We start from the raw sequence: 17,261 nt of genomic DNA on the forward strand, positions 1-17,261 counted from the left end.
ATATTAAACATACTGAGCCGATCTCAGGAGGCAGGCTAGATAATGTACTGATTGATTTTTACTGAGCTGTTAACTATTAATGCAGCTGTAACAGAAGGAGACCTGCGGACATTTATCAGACCGGTAACACGTGCCTCATACACCGTGGCTGGAGTCAGCTGTGAAGGATCCATTTAGTAATTATCAAACGGCCCCCCGTGATGCATGGCGGCTCTCAGTGATGATGAGATTTCTCTGAAGGTAACGCGGTTGGTAAACAGTCGGTGTGGAGGATGACGATGTGTATTTATTTACGTTGTATCCTCCAGGAGCTCTTTGCCCTCAGCTTCAGCCTTAATAAAATGTGTTTAGTTATATCTTGTTTTTTCTGCAGGCATCTGCAGTTTCACTAAGTGACCCATGGGGGCTCGGTAAGAGGCACATGTTGCCACTGTAACTGGAAATTTGCCTGATTATCATGCGGGGAAACAAACAGAAAGGGCTTATCTGGAGAGAAGTGAAGTGCACTGAAAAGATTAATTAGGCTGAATGCTTTGGACGCTTTAATGAAGAGGCCTTGAGATGAGGCACTCGCGCTCCTTCACACAGGTGCACATCTCAGCTGGGTCTCGTGAAGTGGAACTGTACAGAAGTCACCCACGTAACAACTTTAGTGCTGGGACCACCCTCCATTTTGAGACGCTTTGTCCGCAGGCATCACTTCGGCAGGAAGAAACCTAATTAGGAAGAATCAAAAGAACGTTTGTTAAAAAAAAAATGGCAAGTGATACTTTAGTTTAAAAAGCTGCGGTCAGTACTTGACATTCTCATTATGAGCTATTACTTTTGGTGAGTACGTTTAGCTTTGAAGAAAATAGAGGGCAAATTTCTTGATGAATGTGTAATGAAATTACAGCCCTCAATTTTAAATTGAGGAAAAGATGAGGAGTAGGAAACTGAAGCATGATTTATAAAACGTACGCATGTATTGATGTATGTACTCTCCGGTGTGACTTTGAACATGAAAGGCCAAAACAAAACAACAAAACAAAACAAAAAATAAAACAAAACAAAACAAAACAAAACAAAACAAAACAAACTTTGAGTAAAAAGTCTGAATTGTGAGAGAAAAAGTACAAATGTATTTATTTATTTATTTATTTTCATGCCAGAAACAGGCTTCCATTATAATCTCAAAAAAATAATTATAAATAAATTTTGTCCAATAAAGATGCACAAAAAGACCACCAATAACAGGACATGCACAGACTATAAATTAACACCTAGTAGCAAAAACTCTCTCATTATCTTAATAATCGGTGGGATATGGTTTATTTTGTGTGAAATTAACAGGCCCCTAAAGAAAGATACATCATGAGATCAATAGATGTGTTGTGGGCATTATCGTTTGAACCAAAGCTCATGTGATTGACAGAGGGTTGTCGTACAGTCCCATAGCATCCCTTCAGGCACATTATATCTTTAAAAGCCCTTGATTTATATCATCCATCTGGTTGTGGTGTCTTTATGAAGCATTTGATGTTTGTGCGTATGTGTATAGGAGCGTTTGACCTCTTTCCTGCCAACATGGTCTTCTGTATAAAAGCTCTCTAAATAAATGATGATAGATAATCTAGATAACAAGAGTAAATGGAAAAGTGACGTCAGCATCACCTGTCTATCATACACACACACACACACACACACACACACACACACACACACACACACACACACACACACACACACTTATTTACTCTTGAAGAGTGCCAGGCTGCTTAATCCAGAGTAATATTCACCCCCTTAATCACATTCATAAATTGGTAATGATATTCATGCACTTGTGTGATATATGGCAAATTATAATGTCAGCGTGTCTTAGCTGTGCCGCCGTCATTTGAATATGGGCTCTATTGCTTTAATAAATCATGGTGGGTGGGATATGGCAGTCATTAGGTTGAATGACACTACAGAGTCGTGTAAAAAAAAGTGCATTCAACTCTCATATGCATCATGTTGTTAATCATAATATGACTATTGGGGCCATCATGATTCTCAAGTGCGTTAGAGGGAAAAGAAAAGAACTAGACTTTTATTTTGTGGTATTTTAGGTAGGTTTTTATTATTATTATTATTATTATTATTATTATTATTTTTAAGAAATTAATATTTTTATTCAGCAAGGATGCATTAAATTGACCAAAATGAAGTTTTTGTAACAATGTAAAATCTGTAGCAAAAAAAAAAAAAAAAAAAAAAAAAAAATAATCGAAAATGAAAATGAAAATACAAACATATATAATGGTTTAAAAATAATAATAAATAAATAAATAAATTTGTTTTATTAATTATTAATAGTAATAATAATAATATTAATTAGTTAAATAAATAATGATAGTAATGAGAACTGTTTCTTAAGCAGCAAATCAGCAAATTAGAATGATTTCTGAAGGATCATGTGACACTGAAGACTGGAGTAATGCTGCTGAAAATTCAGCATTACATCACAGGAATAAATTACATTTTAAAATATATTCAAATAGAAAAGAGTTATAATACAATAATATGTTTATTGCAATTTATTATAATATTGTTTTTACTGTTTTTTTTTTTTTTTTTTTTTTAAAATAGCTAAGAGAGCTAAGAGACTTTTACTTGCAAAATAATTTAAAATGTAAAAATCTTACCAAATCCCACATTTTGAATGGTATATTCGAATGTATATTTAATCCGATTTAATGAATTAATTTTTGTGTTCCATGGTGGAAAAACAATAATCCCCACCAATGCATTACCTTTGTTTTTTTATTCATTTCTAATTAAATAAATTTGTCCTGTTATTCCAATTCGAAAGGCAGTCAGTTATTAAATTCGGAATTTCCCCCAACCCAGCTAAACACCAAAATGCATGACCCAAATCTGTTACATGTCAACTATTAGAACCAAAGGAAAAGCGTGACTAGCAGAAACATGGAGATGGAACCTTCCAGAGTACATTTTTGTGATTTGCAGCAAATATATTGCATTAAACAGGAAGTACAGAGGCTCTGCTTTCGACTTTCTTAAAGCTCAGAATATGTTCAGTTCAGCAGAACATGCTTTGTTTGAGGGAATGAAGGACAGATGACAGACAGCTCGTACTTTTACAGAACGGAAGCAGGCTTCCTCTGGCTTTGATCACACATCTTGCTGTGAGAAAGCTCTCGAATGCACACAGAAGGCTTGTTCTCATGACTACACACACCAAACACGTTCTGTACGTGCCAGAGAAAGATTACAGTAAAAAAAAATAAAAAAATAATAATACAATTAAAGAGTACAAACCATACGCCAGCGCTCTAGAATGTGCTTTCCTTCATGCTCTCTCACTAATAGATAGAGTAGAGAATCACGCTGGCATTAAACGACTTTGCCAACTGCCAAAGCATGTTGTCCAGGTCAACGTGACATTAATTAAAACACAGAGTGTGGGCGGCACCGAGCTCCAGACAAATAAGTAAATAGACATAGTGGTTAAGGAAATGTCTTGGCACTGCAAACATAACTTCAGATTTCATGAGGCGAAGCGCGCAGAGATGGAGTAGAGATAAATAACACGTGTAAGAGGGCGAGGGTGCGCTCTCGAAGGTGTTCTGGGGTTAGAGACAGTGATGTATGCCCGGGCCTCTCGTCGGCCCTGCCTCATTACTGGGCGGTCATTTTGTAAATCAACAGATAATTACGGTATACATCATACAGTGTTCACATAGCCGCAATTTACTGGATTTTGTTGGAAAATGAAAAACGGCTCTTTCCGAAGCAAATAAACCATTTCTTTAGTATTCATAGCATCTCCAGAAGGCATTTAAGCACAGTAGCTTTCGGGTTGCCTAGACTACTTCACGCTTTTTGTGTGACCTTGAATCTCATTCGATGCTTAGCACACATTTCGTAATTTCTCGTCTTGCCTTGTTCGCTGTGCATGTTTATATATATTCGAAAGCCTTTAGTTGTTTTGTTTGTTTGTTTTCTTTCAGGTCAGCATTTAGGTTTTAATTCATGGCTGTATGATAAGCAATATGTTTTAGCTTCTCTCACTTTGTTTGTGAATTTCAATGAGGTTGCCTTGCCTCCACCAAAGCGTTTTTGATTGCTTTCCCTGCTTGAGTATCACTCTAATATAATTTGAAATGTCACCACTCATATGTTTTTGTTTCATATGCGTCTTTCTATTGCATGTAAAACAACACAGAAGAGAAAAGACAGCGCGTGCGTGCGAGAAAAAAGCAGATTACCTAACAAAGGGCAGACTGATTTGAAAGCAGGATATTTCGCTGAGATTCACAGCGGAGGTTTGTCAAACACAAATGCCGTATGCTTATAAAGGCAATTTCATTTTCAAAGGAGATATAATCAGTCTGTATCATTTTGGACACAAAGCGTGAAGAAGAAAACATCTTCAGTTCTGCCTCAGCCTAAAAGCGCTGTGTAATTTGTCACCTTTTGAGTGTTTGGAAATTGAGAGGCCCCTAATTTTATGCTCGTGTGTAAAATATTAAGGATGCTGCTGAAGGTTGGAAATTCTCAGAAACCGTGTTTTTTCTGTTGAGTTTATGAAAAGTGACAGAATGCCATTCATTCTCCTGGTTTTGGAAGTGTCTTGTTGAGTTCCATTAAAGGCCTCATGTAATAGGAAGCACAGCATTTGTAATACCTGTTGAAACAGGAAATTGGTGTGGCCTGAATTGCAAGATTTAGACTTGAAATAGCAAGCTTCATGCGCATTCTACAGAAAAAAAGCAGGTTGTGTCTATCAAACACGAGGCTGGAAACACCAGACTGGAAAATCTTGTTTAAAGGGGTGCTATTATGCTTTTTCACTTTTTCAGCTTTAGTTAGTCTGTAATGTTGCTGTTTGAGCATAAAAAAAGATCTGCAAAGTTACAATGCTCAAAGTCCAATTCAAAAGGAAATATTTTATTTAACTGAAATCACTTTTCAAAAACTACAACAAATGACTTTTCCGAGAATTGTGATATCACAAAGATCGACGAATGAGACAAGACCTGGTTGAGCTGCATAAGAGAAAGCAACGAGTGTTATATCACTATGTCAGAGACACGCTAGCTTTCCAAAGGCAAACAAACTTAGAGTGGTTACAATCATCCGGGTTTAAATCACGCTCAGATTGATTTGATTTTGACACAATATTTACACTGAAGCTCACAGGTGGTTATGGTATGACATTTCCCTACCAGGCACCGAGTGCTGCCAATCACAACACACACTGGCCCAGCTAACCAATCACAGCACATTTCGTATTTCAGAAGGCGGGCCTTCATTTGATACAGGAACTATTCCAGCCCTTCATGTCAGACTGGGGAGAGAGCTGATGTAATAATTTAAAATATGTGAAAAATAATGTGTTTTTCGAACAACCTAGTATGAGAGCCTGTTCTAGTGCACCCCCAAAACAAAATCAAGGCCTTGTAAAAGAGCATAATAGGACCTCTTTAAGCTAGTGGTTTTGCAACATAATGGCTGGTCTGAACAGATCATTTAATAGTCCAAGCTGATCCATGATGGTGAACATGTTAGATAGAATCAGCTTGCACAGACTTATTTAAAATAATTTTAGACCTTATTCCAAAAAAAATATTTTTTTTTTTTTCCCCAACATTGGTCATAATATTGAATATCGATATTATAAATATTTTATAAATAATTTGTAATATAATTTATTTATTGACTGATAACCCACAAATGACTGAATTTTGAAAAAAAAAAAAAAAGAATTAATGTACAGTGTGCATATTGATTTTAATATGTTCTGAAAATTTGATTTTAACAATGTTAATAAATTATTAGTTTTTTTAAAGATTGAGAGGTAATTGAATCTAAATATAAAAATATAAAACTGTCATATCCAGTATCCATACGTATAACCAGTATTATCCTGTTTCTCCCATTTATTCTTCTTTGAGAAATAGAGAATTCTTCCTCTACTTTCTCTGGTTCCCATCACTCCCCACACTTTGTGATTCCATCACTCATTTCTCATCTTTGAAAAAAGTTACTTACTGGGTGGATTTGTAACTCTGCCTTTTCTTGGCTTTTAAGGGAACGCTTCCTCGTGCCCGCACCGAACTGAACCCTGACTATCTGGACCTTCGCTCCCGAGCCGAGCTGAACCCAGAGTACTGGACGCCCTGCACTCCTCTAGTGAGTATCTCTTGTTCAGATTGTTGAGATGGCTGCTGTTGAAACCCCATTAGAGAGCGGCACAGATACACTATTCACCTACTTGTTTGTATGTCTTCTCTGCTTATTGGTTTCTTTAGTGGCCTCTCTAACGATGGTCCCTTCACAGCTACATCATTATAACTCAGCTAATTTTACATAAACACACATACCTCCCTCCCATTGCTCTCATTACCTGAGTATGTGCAGGGATTTTTGTCTTCTGGGGATTGGGACAGTTTACATGAAGCTTTTCTTGCCACTGGACCTAATGATGCTTGTTTTTTGGTTTTTCTTTTTTTTCTAGAGCTTTGTGCAGAAAGAAATGCATATACGAGTTCGAAGTCTTTTCAGGAGCTAATCTTAACAGCGCTCTTCAGTCGATGCTTGTCATTTGAAAAAGTTTATAAGAGCTAATGCTATTTATAATGCGGTTTGATAAAGGTGAATGCCTCGCTCCTTGTGCATGCTTTCTTGACTTTGACTTTGTCCGCTCCTCACCGACTGTTATCTTTTGTCGTAGCCAATTTAATACTTTCATCAGAAGAATGTGTGCTCAAATGCAGTGAGTGAAATCAAACACGTAAATCATCCACAACACCTTTCAGAGTGCTAAAGACTTTACTTGGGCTCTATATGTGTGTGTGCATATGTAGGTGCTTAAATCTGTTCACTAGAGTCCACAAGTTCTATGTGGGTGTGACGGAGACAGACACAAAATAAGAGGGTGGTGAATGGAGAAGTAGAATATTTGCAGTGGAGAAGGCAACAAAGGAAATTCAGAAATAAACCATGTCTGTAAGACAAAAAAATAGGGCTTGTTTCTACCACAGAGACCTTACGACTTTTGACATGCCCACTTTATAGTCATCAACACCCCTTCAGCTCCATTCTAAGAGCATGTATGGGCTGTACTGCATTCCTGATCAACATCTCACCCTATTTTTGCTCTGCATCTATCCTTTTTCCCCATGTCACTGCTTCTAACTTCCAGCATGTCTGCAGGGAATATGGATCCACTCTGTCTGTGGTTGGGGTATTCTACCGGGCAGTTGACGAGATGATAGAAATTACCTGCGTGCTTCCAGATGTCACCATGCATAAGAGTAGCTCAGTGTGCAGCCAATTACAGTGGTTTTCCAATGGGACTGGTCCTCATCAGTGGAGTGTGAATGGTCACTTTCCCATATCACCCTGGGGTGTACTGTTCATTCACACTCACTGCTCTCGCATACAGAGTTAAACACACAGATACTTATCTTGTAACTAAAATTCAGCATCAAAATGGATTGAAATTAAAATATAATTAAAGTAATTATTATGTTCAAGGTTACTTAAATGTAAATGAATGACAGTAGATGTAACATCCTGGAAATCACCAGTTCTGTTTCTGTGTCTAGAGTACAGTACTGTCTATATGTCAGAGATGTTGTTGATCTGATAATAAGGACCTACTGCTTTAGGAAAAGTCTGGTCTTGAGGAGGATCAGTGTTTCTAATGGTTGATGGCTGGAGTGTTAGAGGTCTTGTCTGATGGCTTTCAGGACATAGGAATAGGCTACTACAGATTGTTATTGGTGAAGTGAGAGCAGACTCAGTTTTAGTTTAGATCTAGACCACAACATTGGACCTAGTTTTGTGTTTACCTTCCTTTCAAGGTAGTCGTTTAAGTATAAATCTTGCTGTAGGATTTCAGATGGGCAGGTTGTTGTGACAAGAAGTAAAGCTCCATTTGACCCCTGTTGTGAACTATCCTTTCCAAGTCGTAGAACTTCTTGGGGTCCAGCAGGGACTTGTTACAAAGTAGGTCAAAACAAGTTGCTCAATTGGTCATGAGTTCGAAGTCATTAAAGTTTCTTACGGCCCCTGGGGACTAGAACAATAGCTGATCTTTTAAAGCAAGTTGAAGCAGCACAGAGGTCCAGCAGGTGGCAAAGAAAGTTAGGAAACCTGTAGTTGGTCAGCATTGTTCTACAAGGACTGTCATCATCTTCCCTCGGGAGAATTAAGGTCTGGTGGCCTCTCTTTTGTTCTTGAAGTTCTCTTGGTTACATGCACATATGCACCCAGACATGGTTTGTTAATTTTCTTCATGCACCAAATGTATTTTGTCCTTTACATGCCGGTTTGATAAATGGCTTTGTAAACCTGGAATCATATTCTGTTGAATTGCTAATGGGATTGCTAATGGAATTAGAGCTGTATTATGAAAAAAGGTTGTTTTTGGAGAACATATTGCTTGTTGTCTGGAGGTCAGAGTGAATGTGCAGTATATCTTGTACCCTCCTCTGTTGTCTCTGAAAGGTCAGCAGTGTGATTAACCTCAGGTCAATTACACCCAAGATGCTGCACACAATCCGTTAGAATGCATTAGTTTGGGGATAAGTGCACGAAGCAACCAGTTTTACTGATCGGAGGTGATCCTTCAGTTCCAACTGCAGCTCTGCTAATATGTTGTGCATCTCGCCAACTGCCACTCATTGCTCCCCCAAGCCTTTAGAACAATATTATGACCGATATTAGTTATTGAAATGAGCCGTAATTAACACAAAACCAATTGAGTTCATTATGGAGTTCATCCCTCTTTATTGCTCTGCAATCATTTGTTGTGTTCTCACCTCAGGACCGCGGATGGAAGGGAAGAAGTCAAGCACAGAAAGTCAACAGTACACTTCAGAGCATGTCAGTAAATGGTCCTTCATGACTTACACCATCTTCAAAATAAGCCAGCCTGTCATTATGGCTAGTTCATGTATATCTTCACTAGTGATGGACAGATCGGATAGAGTCATAGCTTTGCTTTTGCAAAGACTTGTCATTGGGTATCTGCCCTGACGAGCCCCAGGTGCATGTACTCATAGTTCGCAGGCAGAGAGGAATCATGGGATTGATTATGAAGTCATTCCAGGGTTATGTGACTGTCATAACTGCTGTTTTCCTCCGTCATGTCCTGGAATATTCATGAAGTGGAGCTAGGCTATGTCTGAGGAGACCTGTCAGCAGGGAAGAGAAACATTTCTGAGCTTGTAGGGACATGCTTGAGAAGGAAAAATGTCGACTTTGAATTGCTTTTTCGTGTATTTGCACGCATTATTGATTTATTGACTTTCTGTCGGGACAAGGTGGTTTGAAGACAGACTAGGGCCAATTTATTCATTCCGGTGAGAGGGAAATGAGCTTAGCTCTGCCGCACTGACCGAACTGAGTGATGACTGGGCCTATGGTAGGTGCTGATTATCGAGAGTGAGCGCTCTTGACGCCGTTAGAGTCTCACTCATTAGATGATATGAGGTACGTCGACTCTTTGGATCCTGCTTGGTTGTTCAGTAATGAGAACCTGAAAAACCTCAAAAGTTACAGAGAGCATTTATTTATTTTAAATTGAGGATGTAAGCAGGACTGAGGGAGCAAATGTAAAGCTTTACAAACTGGACATTGATTAAACTTCCAAGGTCCTCTTCAATGTCCATAACGATGATGTTATGGCCCTGCTTCAGATGTTTTCCTCTCTAAAGTGGCTCTTAAAGGCTGGATGTGCTCTGAAGCCTTAATGCCATACTTTGTGTAGAAAGACTGTGTCTAAGCGTTTTAGAAAGTTGGTCAATACTCTCTTCATAGTGAAGGTGTATTTACTGTAAGACTTTTGTAAAGAAAGAGAGACCTCATGAATTATGCATGTGTATAGAGCTCCCATTTCTGTTCTGATATATGGGATAGGAAATGGATCCCTTTCTTAAGTAAAGAGTAGGGATACTCCTGGGGCGAGGAACTCTACCTTTGCATTAGTGGGGTTGTCTGCATTGACTCGGATTGAGTGCTAGAAGCTCCAGACAAATCCTTATCCATGCATGGATGTTAAAGGAATAATTCACCCAAAGCTAGGACTTGAATTATCATTTAAACATCTCCATGTCATTCCAATGGAAGCCTGTTTTTGGAATAGAGCAGCATGAATTTTGCGATAAGGCCCATAAACACCAAGCTAACAATGTCAAACTGTCGTTGAGCGTCTGTTGGCCTAGTTTTTGCTGTTTGTTCCACACCATTGCCAGTAGTCTGATCACTGTCATGGCTTTTCGGCCAATTGAGCATGTCAAATATGAGCCTGTCAGTGAGTGACCACTCTGATTGGTTGTTCAGCGAACCAGTGCATGAAAATAACTTAAGTGATAAAAGCAAGTAAACAGTACAATTGAAAAGGTGCACGAACAAGAATGCTCTTCTCATTGTATATTCATAGTCCTAGCTCTTCCAGTTTCCTTTTTTTTTTTTTTTTGAATGGTGAATGCAGACTACTGCCACCTGCTGGTACGGAGAGTTGGCTATAGTTTTTTGTGATATTTTGATGCACAAATTTTTGTCCCAGGTGCAAATGATGTGAAATGGCACCACAGTCGACTTTCGGTGTCTAGGCCTTTAAACAGCAGAACAAAAGTCTTATAATTTTTAAAACAACGAGTAAAAAACTTTGCCTGCTTTCAGTAAAATGGTAAGTCACAGAGCATCATGTTGGAACTAATCCCCTTTTGTGTTGTGGTAGAATCTTGTTTGAAATCAAATTTTGTCATTATTAAGTTGTTGCAGTTGTTTGTTGTATAGCCTCCAGCCTTGATTTAGGCCATTTTCTTATCGTCTCCCTCTTTCGCTTATGGTTTCATTGTTTCTTTCGCTCTTACTTTCTCCACTTGTGTTCTCTTTCCATCTCTCTCTCTTTGACTTGCTCGCTCTCTCTGTATTATTAAGAGCAGAGCTGGTGACTTGAGATAAGTGGTCACTCCTAGAGGCGTCTGCTGGTGACAGCACTCTTTTATTTGGTCAAGATTGATGGTTTGAAACTTTTCCCTGAAAGTAGCAGTCAGCATTGCAGCATTGCCACTCTTTAAATGCTTTTGTCTGATAAGAGCTCCTGCATTAGTGAAGAAGGCAGGGTCCAGTGTTTGTACCCTTGTAGTGCTTCAAAATGTCTTACTCACTTCATTCATCAGAGTCCTTATAGTTCAGCAGCATAAAAACAAAAAAACAAACAAACAAACAAACAAACAAAAAACATCTGGCCATCCAACTTTTATGTCCCCAGTCCAAGGACAACCTATTTTATTTGTGCTTCTTTTTTTATTTTCAGATAATAAAACTTGTATTACAGAAAATGTGACTGACTGAAAGGGCCGTATACTTTAAGAATCATTGTCAAGTTGATAAGTACATGTAGAAGAAATGTCATTTTCTGCCCCAGTTTGGTGGATGTGAAGGACAAGGTATGCCATATCTTGACAGTCTTGGTTGCCTAGTTGTTCCAGCAGCAGATGTTTTTCCCATTTTGTACATTTGATTGTCATGTGTTGCATGTTCCCTGGTCTTTGATGATGTCATAATGCATCGTTTACACAAACCTGTCAGCTCTTCACATTGGTGTACCTCAGTCTTTCAGCAGATGTCACGTCACGCTTCTGCACATCACCTGCAGTCTATTTTTACAGGGATGAGGAGACATATGTGGGTAGAACGAGTTGTTGAATGGAGTTTCGCTGAATGGATGTTGGCAGAACCATGAGCGCTACACAGAAGCTAATAAAAGACAGACTCGCCGATACTTTGACACTTTTGAAGTTTTTTGGTGTCACTCCATGTATAGCACTTACGGTTTCACACTGTCAACTCATTTGCGAGTAAAATTAGCCAAGCTATTGCTTTGGTGAAGTTTTCAGTAAATTTAGCGCTGGCTACAGTCAAGCACAAGTTCATTCTCTTGTGGTGTGTTCAGAAATATGTCCAAACACTTGCAATGCATTGACCAAGCATTTGCGTGCCTGTGAAGAATGTTTGTAAAGCTACTACTAGAACTGTCTACTACTTTCACAGTTGCCCCCTTAGTGGCAGTCAGTTTGTCTGCATATTTACAAAAGTTGATTAAGGGTTTAACCCTTTGTGAGCAGTACGGGTTTGTATTCATGTGTGATTTAGATGATTGTGTATTAAAGGCCTGATGGACCAGCTGTGGTGTCTGGCTGTCAGTTTTATGCAGATGAAGAGTTCAGATAGTAATTATCGAAATAATTAGCCTTTCCCAAAGGGAAGTAAGTTTGTTCTACTTCAGGCAATCCTGTTTCTTTGGTCTCTGCAGTCTGCACGGCATCTGTCCTAATGGCACAGTTCCATATATCTAAAAAAAGAGGCGCCATTTGTTATCTGACTCGATTATTAATCTAATAAATTGGCATTAGGCACCTAAACACACATCCTGGAAAAAAATTCATCATCGTTTGTTGTTGTGGTGTGTATATGTGTGTGTGTGTTCGTGAAGTTCGTTGTGTGCCTCTAGTGGCCACAAAAAGAACTGCAAAAATGTTTTCAAGCACGATTCAACAACACTTGTCTGCAAATGGACAAAAAATAGTTGTGTTCCAAACTCACACCACAAAAAAAGAATTGTACGTTGAGATTTGATTTTATACATCAGGAATTGACTGGATCAAGTGGTTTCTATATACTAAAACTATAAAAGTGCTTGATGTCAGTCAAAAATGAAATTATTTCAGATGCGTAGCAATTTATTACATTTTGATTATGAAGACAAATGATTATGATGACATGTTTTTTCCCCTTTATAACATGCATTCAGGACCTATTTAAGAAGTGGCTGCTATTAGTTTTTTATGGGAGAAATGCTGGAGAAATAAGTAAATAACTGAACAGACACAAGGCACTTATCTCTGCCTATGACTGATGACTATCTAGCATCAGTCAGCGTTATTGCTTTAACGAATCCAATCGATCTGAGATGGTTGGCTGTGGTGCTGCTCTCATCAGGGCCCGTATCGCCCAGTTGATGCTGATGATCTCTTATCAATGAGAGAGTTAACAGTGACTAATCACTTTGTGGTTTTCACCAGTATTTTCTGACATATTGCCACTATTTTAAATAAAGAGAACACCTCTGCGACTTTGATGGAGGATTACAGTGCTTAAAACAGGCCACAGACGTAAAGGATTCACATTTGGCCTTTATACAAGGCCGGCCTGTCAATACCCCTTAACCTCAAAGATCTGCTGCTTTCATGCCAGGATGGCCCATATATATAAAGTGGTTTAGGCGGATAGTCCTTCAAAATGCCCCAATTTTTTTTTTTTTTTTGCTCCCTTGCTCTGTCTTTCCTTTCCTGCACACATACACAGTTTTGGCCTTTGAGATTTGGGACACTGCTTTCCAAATTGACTTTTATCAAACTATCTCAGGGAAGTAGGCTTTGTGGGTGGGCGGCACTCTTTTTTTCTCATGCATGTAATAAAGAACGAAAGAGGAGCTGTTCGATATATTTTCTGCTAACATCAAAAACCCCTGCTAACATAAGGGCAAGCTTATTTCTTTCATCCCACCACAATCACATGTAGACAAAGAAGCGAACCAAAAGTGAACCCACTTTTTTTCTCTCTCTTCTTTTTTCTTTCTCATAAAGAAAGGGCCCCTGTTTTTGGACTGATTTACTTTTATTTATTTATTTATTTATTTATTTTTTGAGGTTGTGAACTGGACTTTGGTATTTGTGAAGGCCACTCACACAGAGACACACATACACATGAACACAGACATATGATATTGTTTTAAACCAGATTGTTTTTATGCAGAATTAGATATTGTGGATTAGAGGTCCTGACCCTTTCATTATACTGAGAGGGCCTTAAAATGAGATGGATGCATTTAAAACATATTGTGCTCCTTTAAACCTCTTGCATGTCTGTCTCAGTATTATAAATCTGGAGTGTTTAATCTCTCGTTTCATGTATGAGAAAGCATCCTTACTAATATCATTATAATCTGTGTGGTGACCTAAAAGTAAACAGCTGTTGAGGAGACACAGGCTGAAAGTACGCTGAATATCTTTAAACTATATATTGTTGCTTGATGATCTTCTGATGAAAAAAATGTATCTGCATAGTATGTTTCAGTACATTGGGATTGGCTCATCATGCAATTGCCAGATTTTCTCCAAAATGCTGCCTATTAGAATTTCCTATGAGCTTATTATGGTTTACTGTAAATGAAACCTCCTGTCATGATATCAACCTCACCTGTCATCCAGAGACGTTTTCATCTTTGAAGGGACAGCGTGATCGCCCCTCTCTAATATGCGTCCACAGGGATGAAATCTGGAAGTTCTAGACTGGACTAATTGGCATGGAGGCAGATTTGCAGGGCAGTGCTGACAGCAGAGGTTTCTCCTGCTCCTATCATATTGAAAGGACTGGACCAGGACTGCTGTAGGCTATGATCTACCTACTGACTCAACTTGGCAATTAGTCTACGCAGGTTAAATATATTCTACATCTGGATAGGATTAGTGCTGAAAGTCACCTAATGGACTCCCATCTTTAAAACACCTAGTTTTTATGATTCAGATCTTCATTGCTGTCCATCTCTCTTTGTCTTGCTTTTCTCTAATGAGTGTTTTCTGTGATAGACTGTGGTGGGGGTTAAAGCTGCTCTTTCAAGAAAGTAGTTACTTACTCTACAACATGTTAAATACAAAAAGTAGCTTTACTGAAGCTATTTAAGTAAGCATTATCTCTTTAATTATGTAACAAATTATTTGTTCATCATTTAGCTAACAATTTTTAATAACAGGCTGACTTATAAATCACTGTCATAAAGAGTGTCTGCTAAATGATGTTAAAAATGTAAATAATTGGATAAAAAAAGTAATAACAGTAATTTTCAACTAAAGTTTTATTTAGCTACATTAAAAAAACATAATATGTAGCACAAAGACATTTTGGCATACTATAATGTCTCTTACTTGAATCAGATTTTGGATTGATTTTCATCAGTGAATTGATTTGCAAACATGAAACAGTCTTAAGAGAGGGAAACGGTGAGAAAATGAGTGAATATTGGTGCAGATGTGTATAATTATAAATTTTTATCTATATAGTGTACACTACCATTCAGAAGTTTGGGATCAGTACAATTTTTTTAAAAGGCATTCATATTTTTCTTTATCAAAAATGCATTAAATTGATCAAAACTGACAGTAAAGACAATTATAGTGTAAAAAAAAAACAAAAACAAAAAAACAATCAGCTTCAAATATAATTTTCTATTAATCTAAATGTCCCGACCAAAACAAAACAAAACAAAACAAAACAAAACAAAACAAAACAAAACAAAACAAAACAAAACAAAACCAGTATTATGGTTTCCACAAAAATATTAAGCAGCACAACTGTTTTCAGCATTGATAATAATAATAAATGTTTCTTGAGCAGCAAATCAGCATATTAGAATGATTTCTGAAGGATCATGGGACACTGAAGACGCTGACAATTCTGAATTCAGCCTTGCCCTCACAGAAATAAATGTTATGTTTTAATTTTATTAAACTTTTTTTTTATATTTCATACAATAATAATAATAATATTAATATAACATTAAAACGTCATACCAACACAAACTTTTGAACAGTAGTGTACTGTATATGCCAGAAAGATATATTTAGTAGTTGCATCACATCTTGCTGATTTTCAGCTTCACGTTGTGAGTGTCATATTTTTTAGGATGTCTGAACAGGATAAAAATGTGAAGCATACGTCCTGCTCCATCTCATTGCATTTTTGTCAAGCTTTTTTTTTAAACATCCTGTGTGAACACCCACTAAGCCTGTATGTACAATACATTGGGATGGAAATAAACACCAGTGTTGTGTTTACTCGTGTCTTTACTGCTGCTTGTTGAGGGAAAAAAATTGCTTTGTGGAAAATTGACACTATTTTGAAAACAGCTGTCCTATTAAACATTGTAGTTAGTGGTGTCATTACATTTAGTTAATTACTCATAAAGAGCAGAGGCATATGAAAGATGTGCTCGTTTATGAATTTTAGATACAAATACACTATGTTGGAATGGATCTGACACTAAGTGCCCTCTCATTGAACCTCATTGTCTCAGCAGGAATCTTAAAGAAGTCATGGGAGAATTTGCTTCGATTCAGAATTCAGCGCAGCTGCGCGTGCGTCCGCTCCCATTGGCTCGGTCTAACGCTGTTTGCGTTTCTGTCACAACTGTTTCATCTACATGTAACATCAGAAGCCAGTTCACACAAACACTTCCATCTGTGTCAAATTAGCATAGCAAAGCGTGACCATATAAAGCTAGCCAAACATTGTGTGACAGTTCTAAGTATGTGCACACAGCATGGAATCAAGAGGTTACACACTGTCTTTGCTCTCTCTTTCACACACTCTTGGTCTTTTTCTTTCATTTCTCAGTCTTTAAATTCACAGCACGCTTGACTACACTTTACATAAGCATATCGTCGCTTGGTAAAGCAGAAGCTTTAACATAGCCATAACATTAATAGTCTAGTGCAGAGATTTTCAAACTTTTTAATTCCAAGGTCCCCAAATATGATGACCACCTAAGAAAAATGCATAGTATTATGCAAAACTATATAACTGGTTTTTATATTGTTACTGTACTGAAGCCAAAACAAATTATTCCATATTTTCCAGAAAATATTGGCTTTTGTGTGAACTGATTTGATGTTAGTGATGTTTGTGACTGAGTGATGTTTTATATACAAAACCATTCATCCGTTCAAAACTTTGTGGACAGTATGTTTTTAACGTTTATTAAGCAAGCATGCCGTAAATTGACCAAAAGTAGTAAATATATTTATTATATTACAAAAAGTTTCTATTTCAAATAAATGCTGTTCTTTTAAACTTTCTATTTATCTGAAAGCAACAACAACAACATGGTTTTCAAAATAATATTAATAATATAATATCAAAAATTTTATTTTAAAATTTCTGAGCGCTGGATGAACGGCTGCTGAAAATTTAATAAATAACATTTTAGAATATATTTTAAAATAGAATACAGTTATATTAAATCTCACAGGTTTTTTTTTTTATTTTTTATTTTTATTTTTTGTCAAATGAATACAGTCTTTTGTGGTGAGCATAAGAGAGATTTTTAAAGGGAAAAAATAATAATAATAATAATCTGACACCATACTTATGACCAGTAGTATAAACCTCAATTCATAGCGCTATTTACAATAAATATT

At 37.3% G+C, this 17,261-nt stretch overlaps 1 protein-coding gene across 3 annotated transcripts in view; it reads left to right on the forward strand.

Annotated features, from left to right (window-relative positions):
• Nucleotides 1-17,261, forward strand: part of LOC109065936 (protocadherin-9) — a 271,751-nt gene that overhangs the window by 51,094 nt on the left and 203,396 nt on the right. For all 3 annotated transcript variants that reach the window (XM_042725387.1, XM_042725388.1, XM_042725389.1), the window contains exon 3: nucleotides 6,079-6,180. In XM_042725387.1, coding sequence (XP_042581321.1) covers nucleotides 6,079-6,180 — 102 coding nt within the window. The remainder of the gene's footprint in view (nucleotides 1-6,078; nucleotides 6,181-17,261) is intronic.

The sequence above is a fragment of the Cyprinus carpio genome, chromosome B6 (genome assembly GCF_018340385.1).
Source record: "Cyprinus carpio isolate SPL01 chromosome B6, ASM1834038v1, whole genome shotgun sequence".
Taxonomy (NCBI): Eukaryota; Metazoa; Chordata; class Actinopteri; order Cypriniformes; family Cyprinidae; genus Cyprinus; species Cyprinus carpio.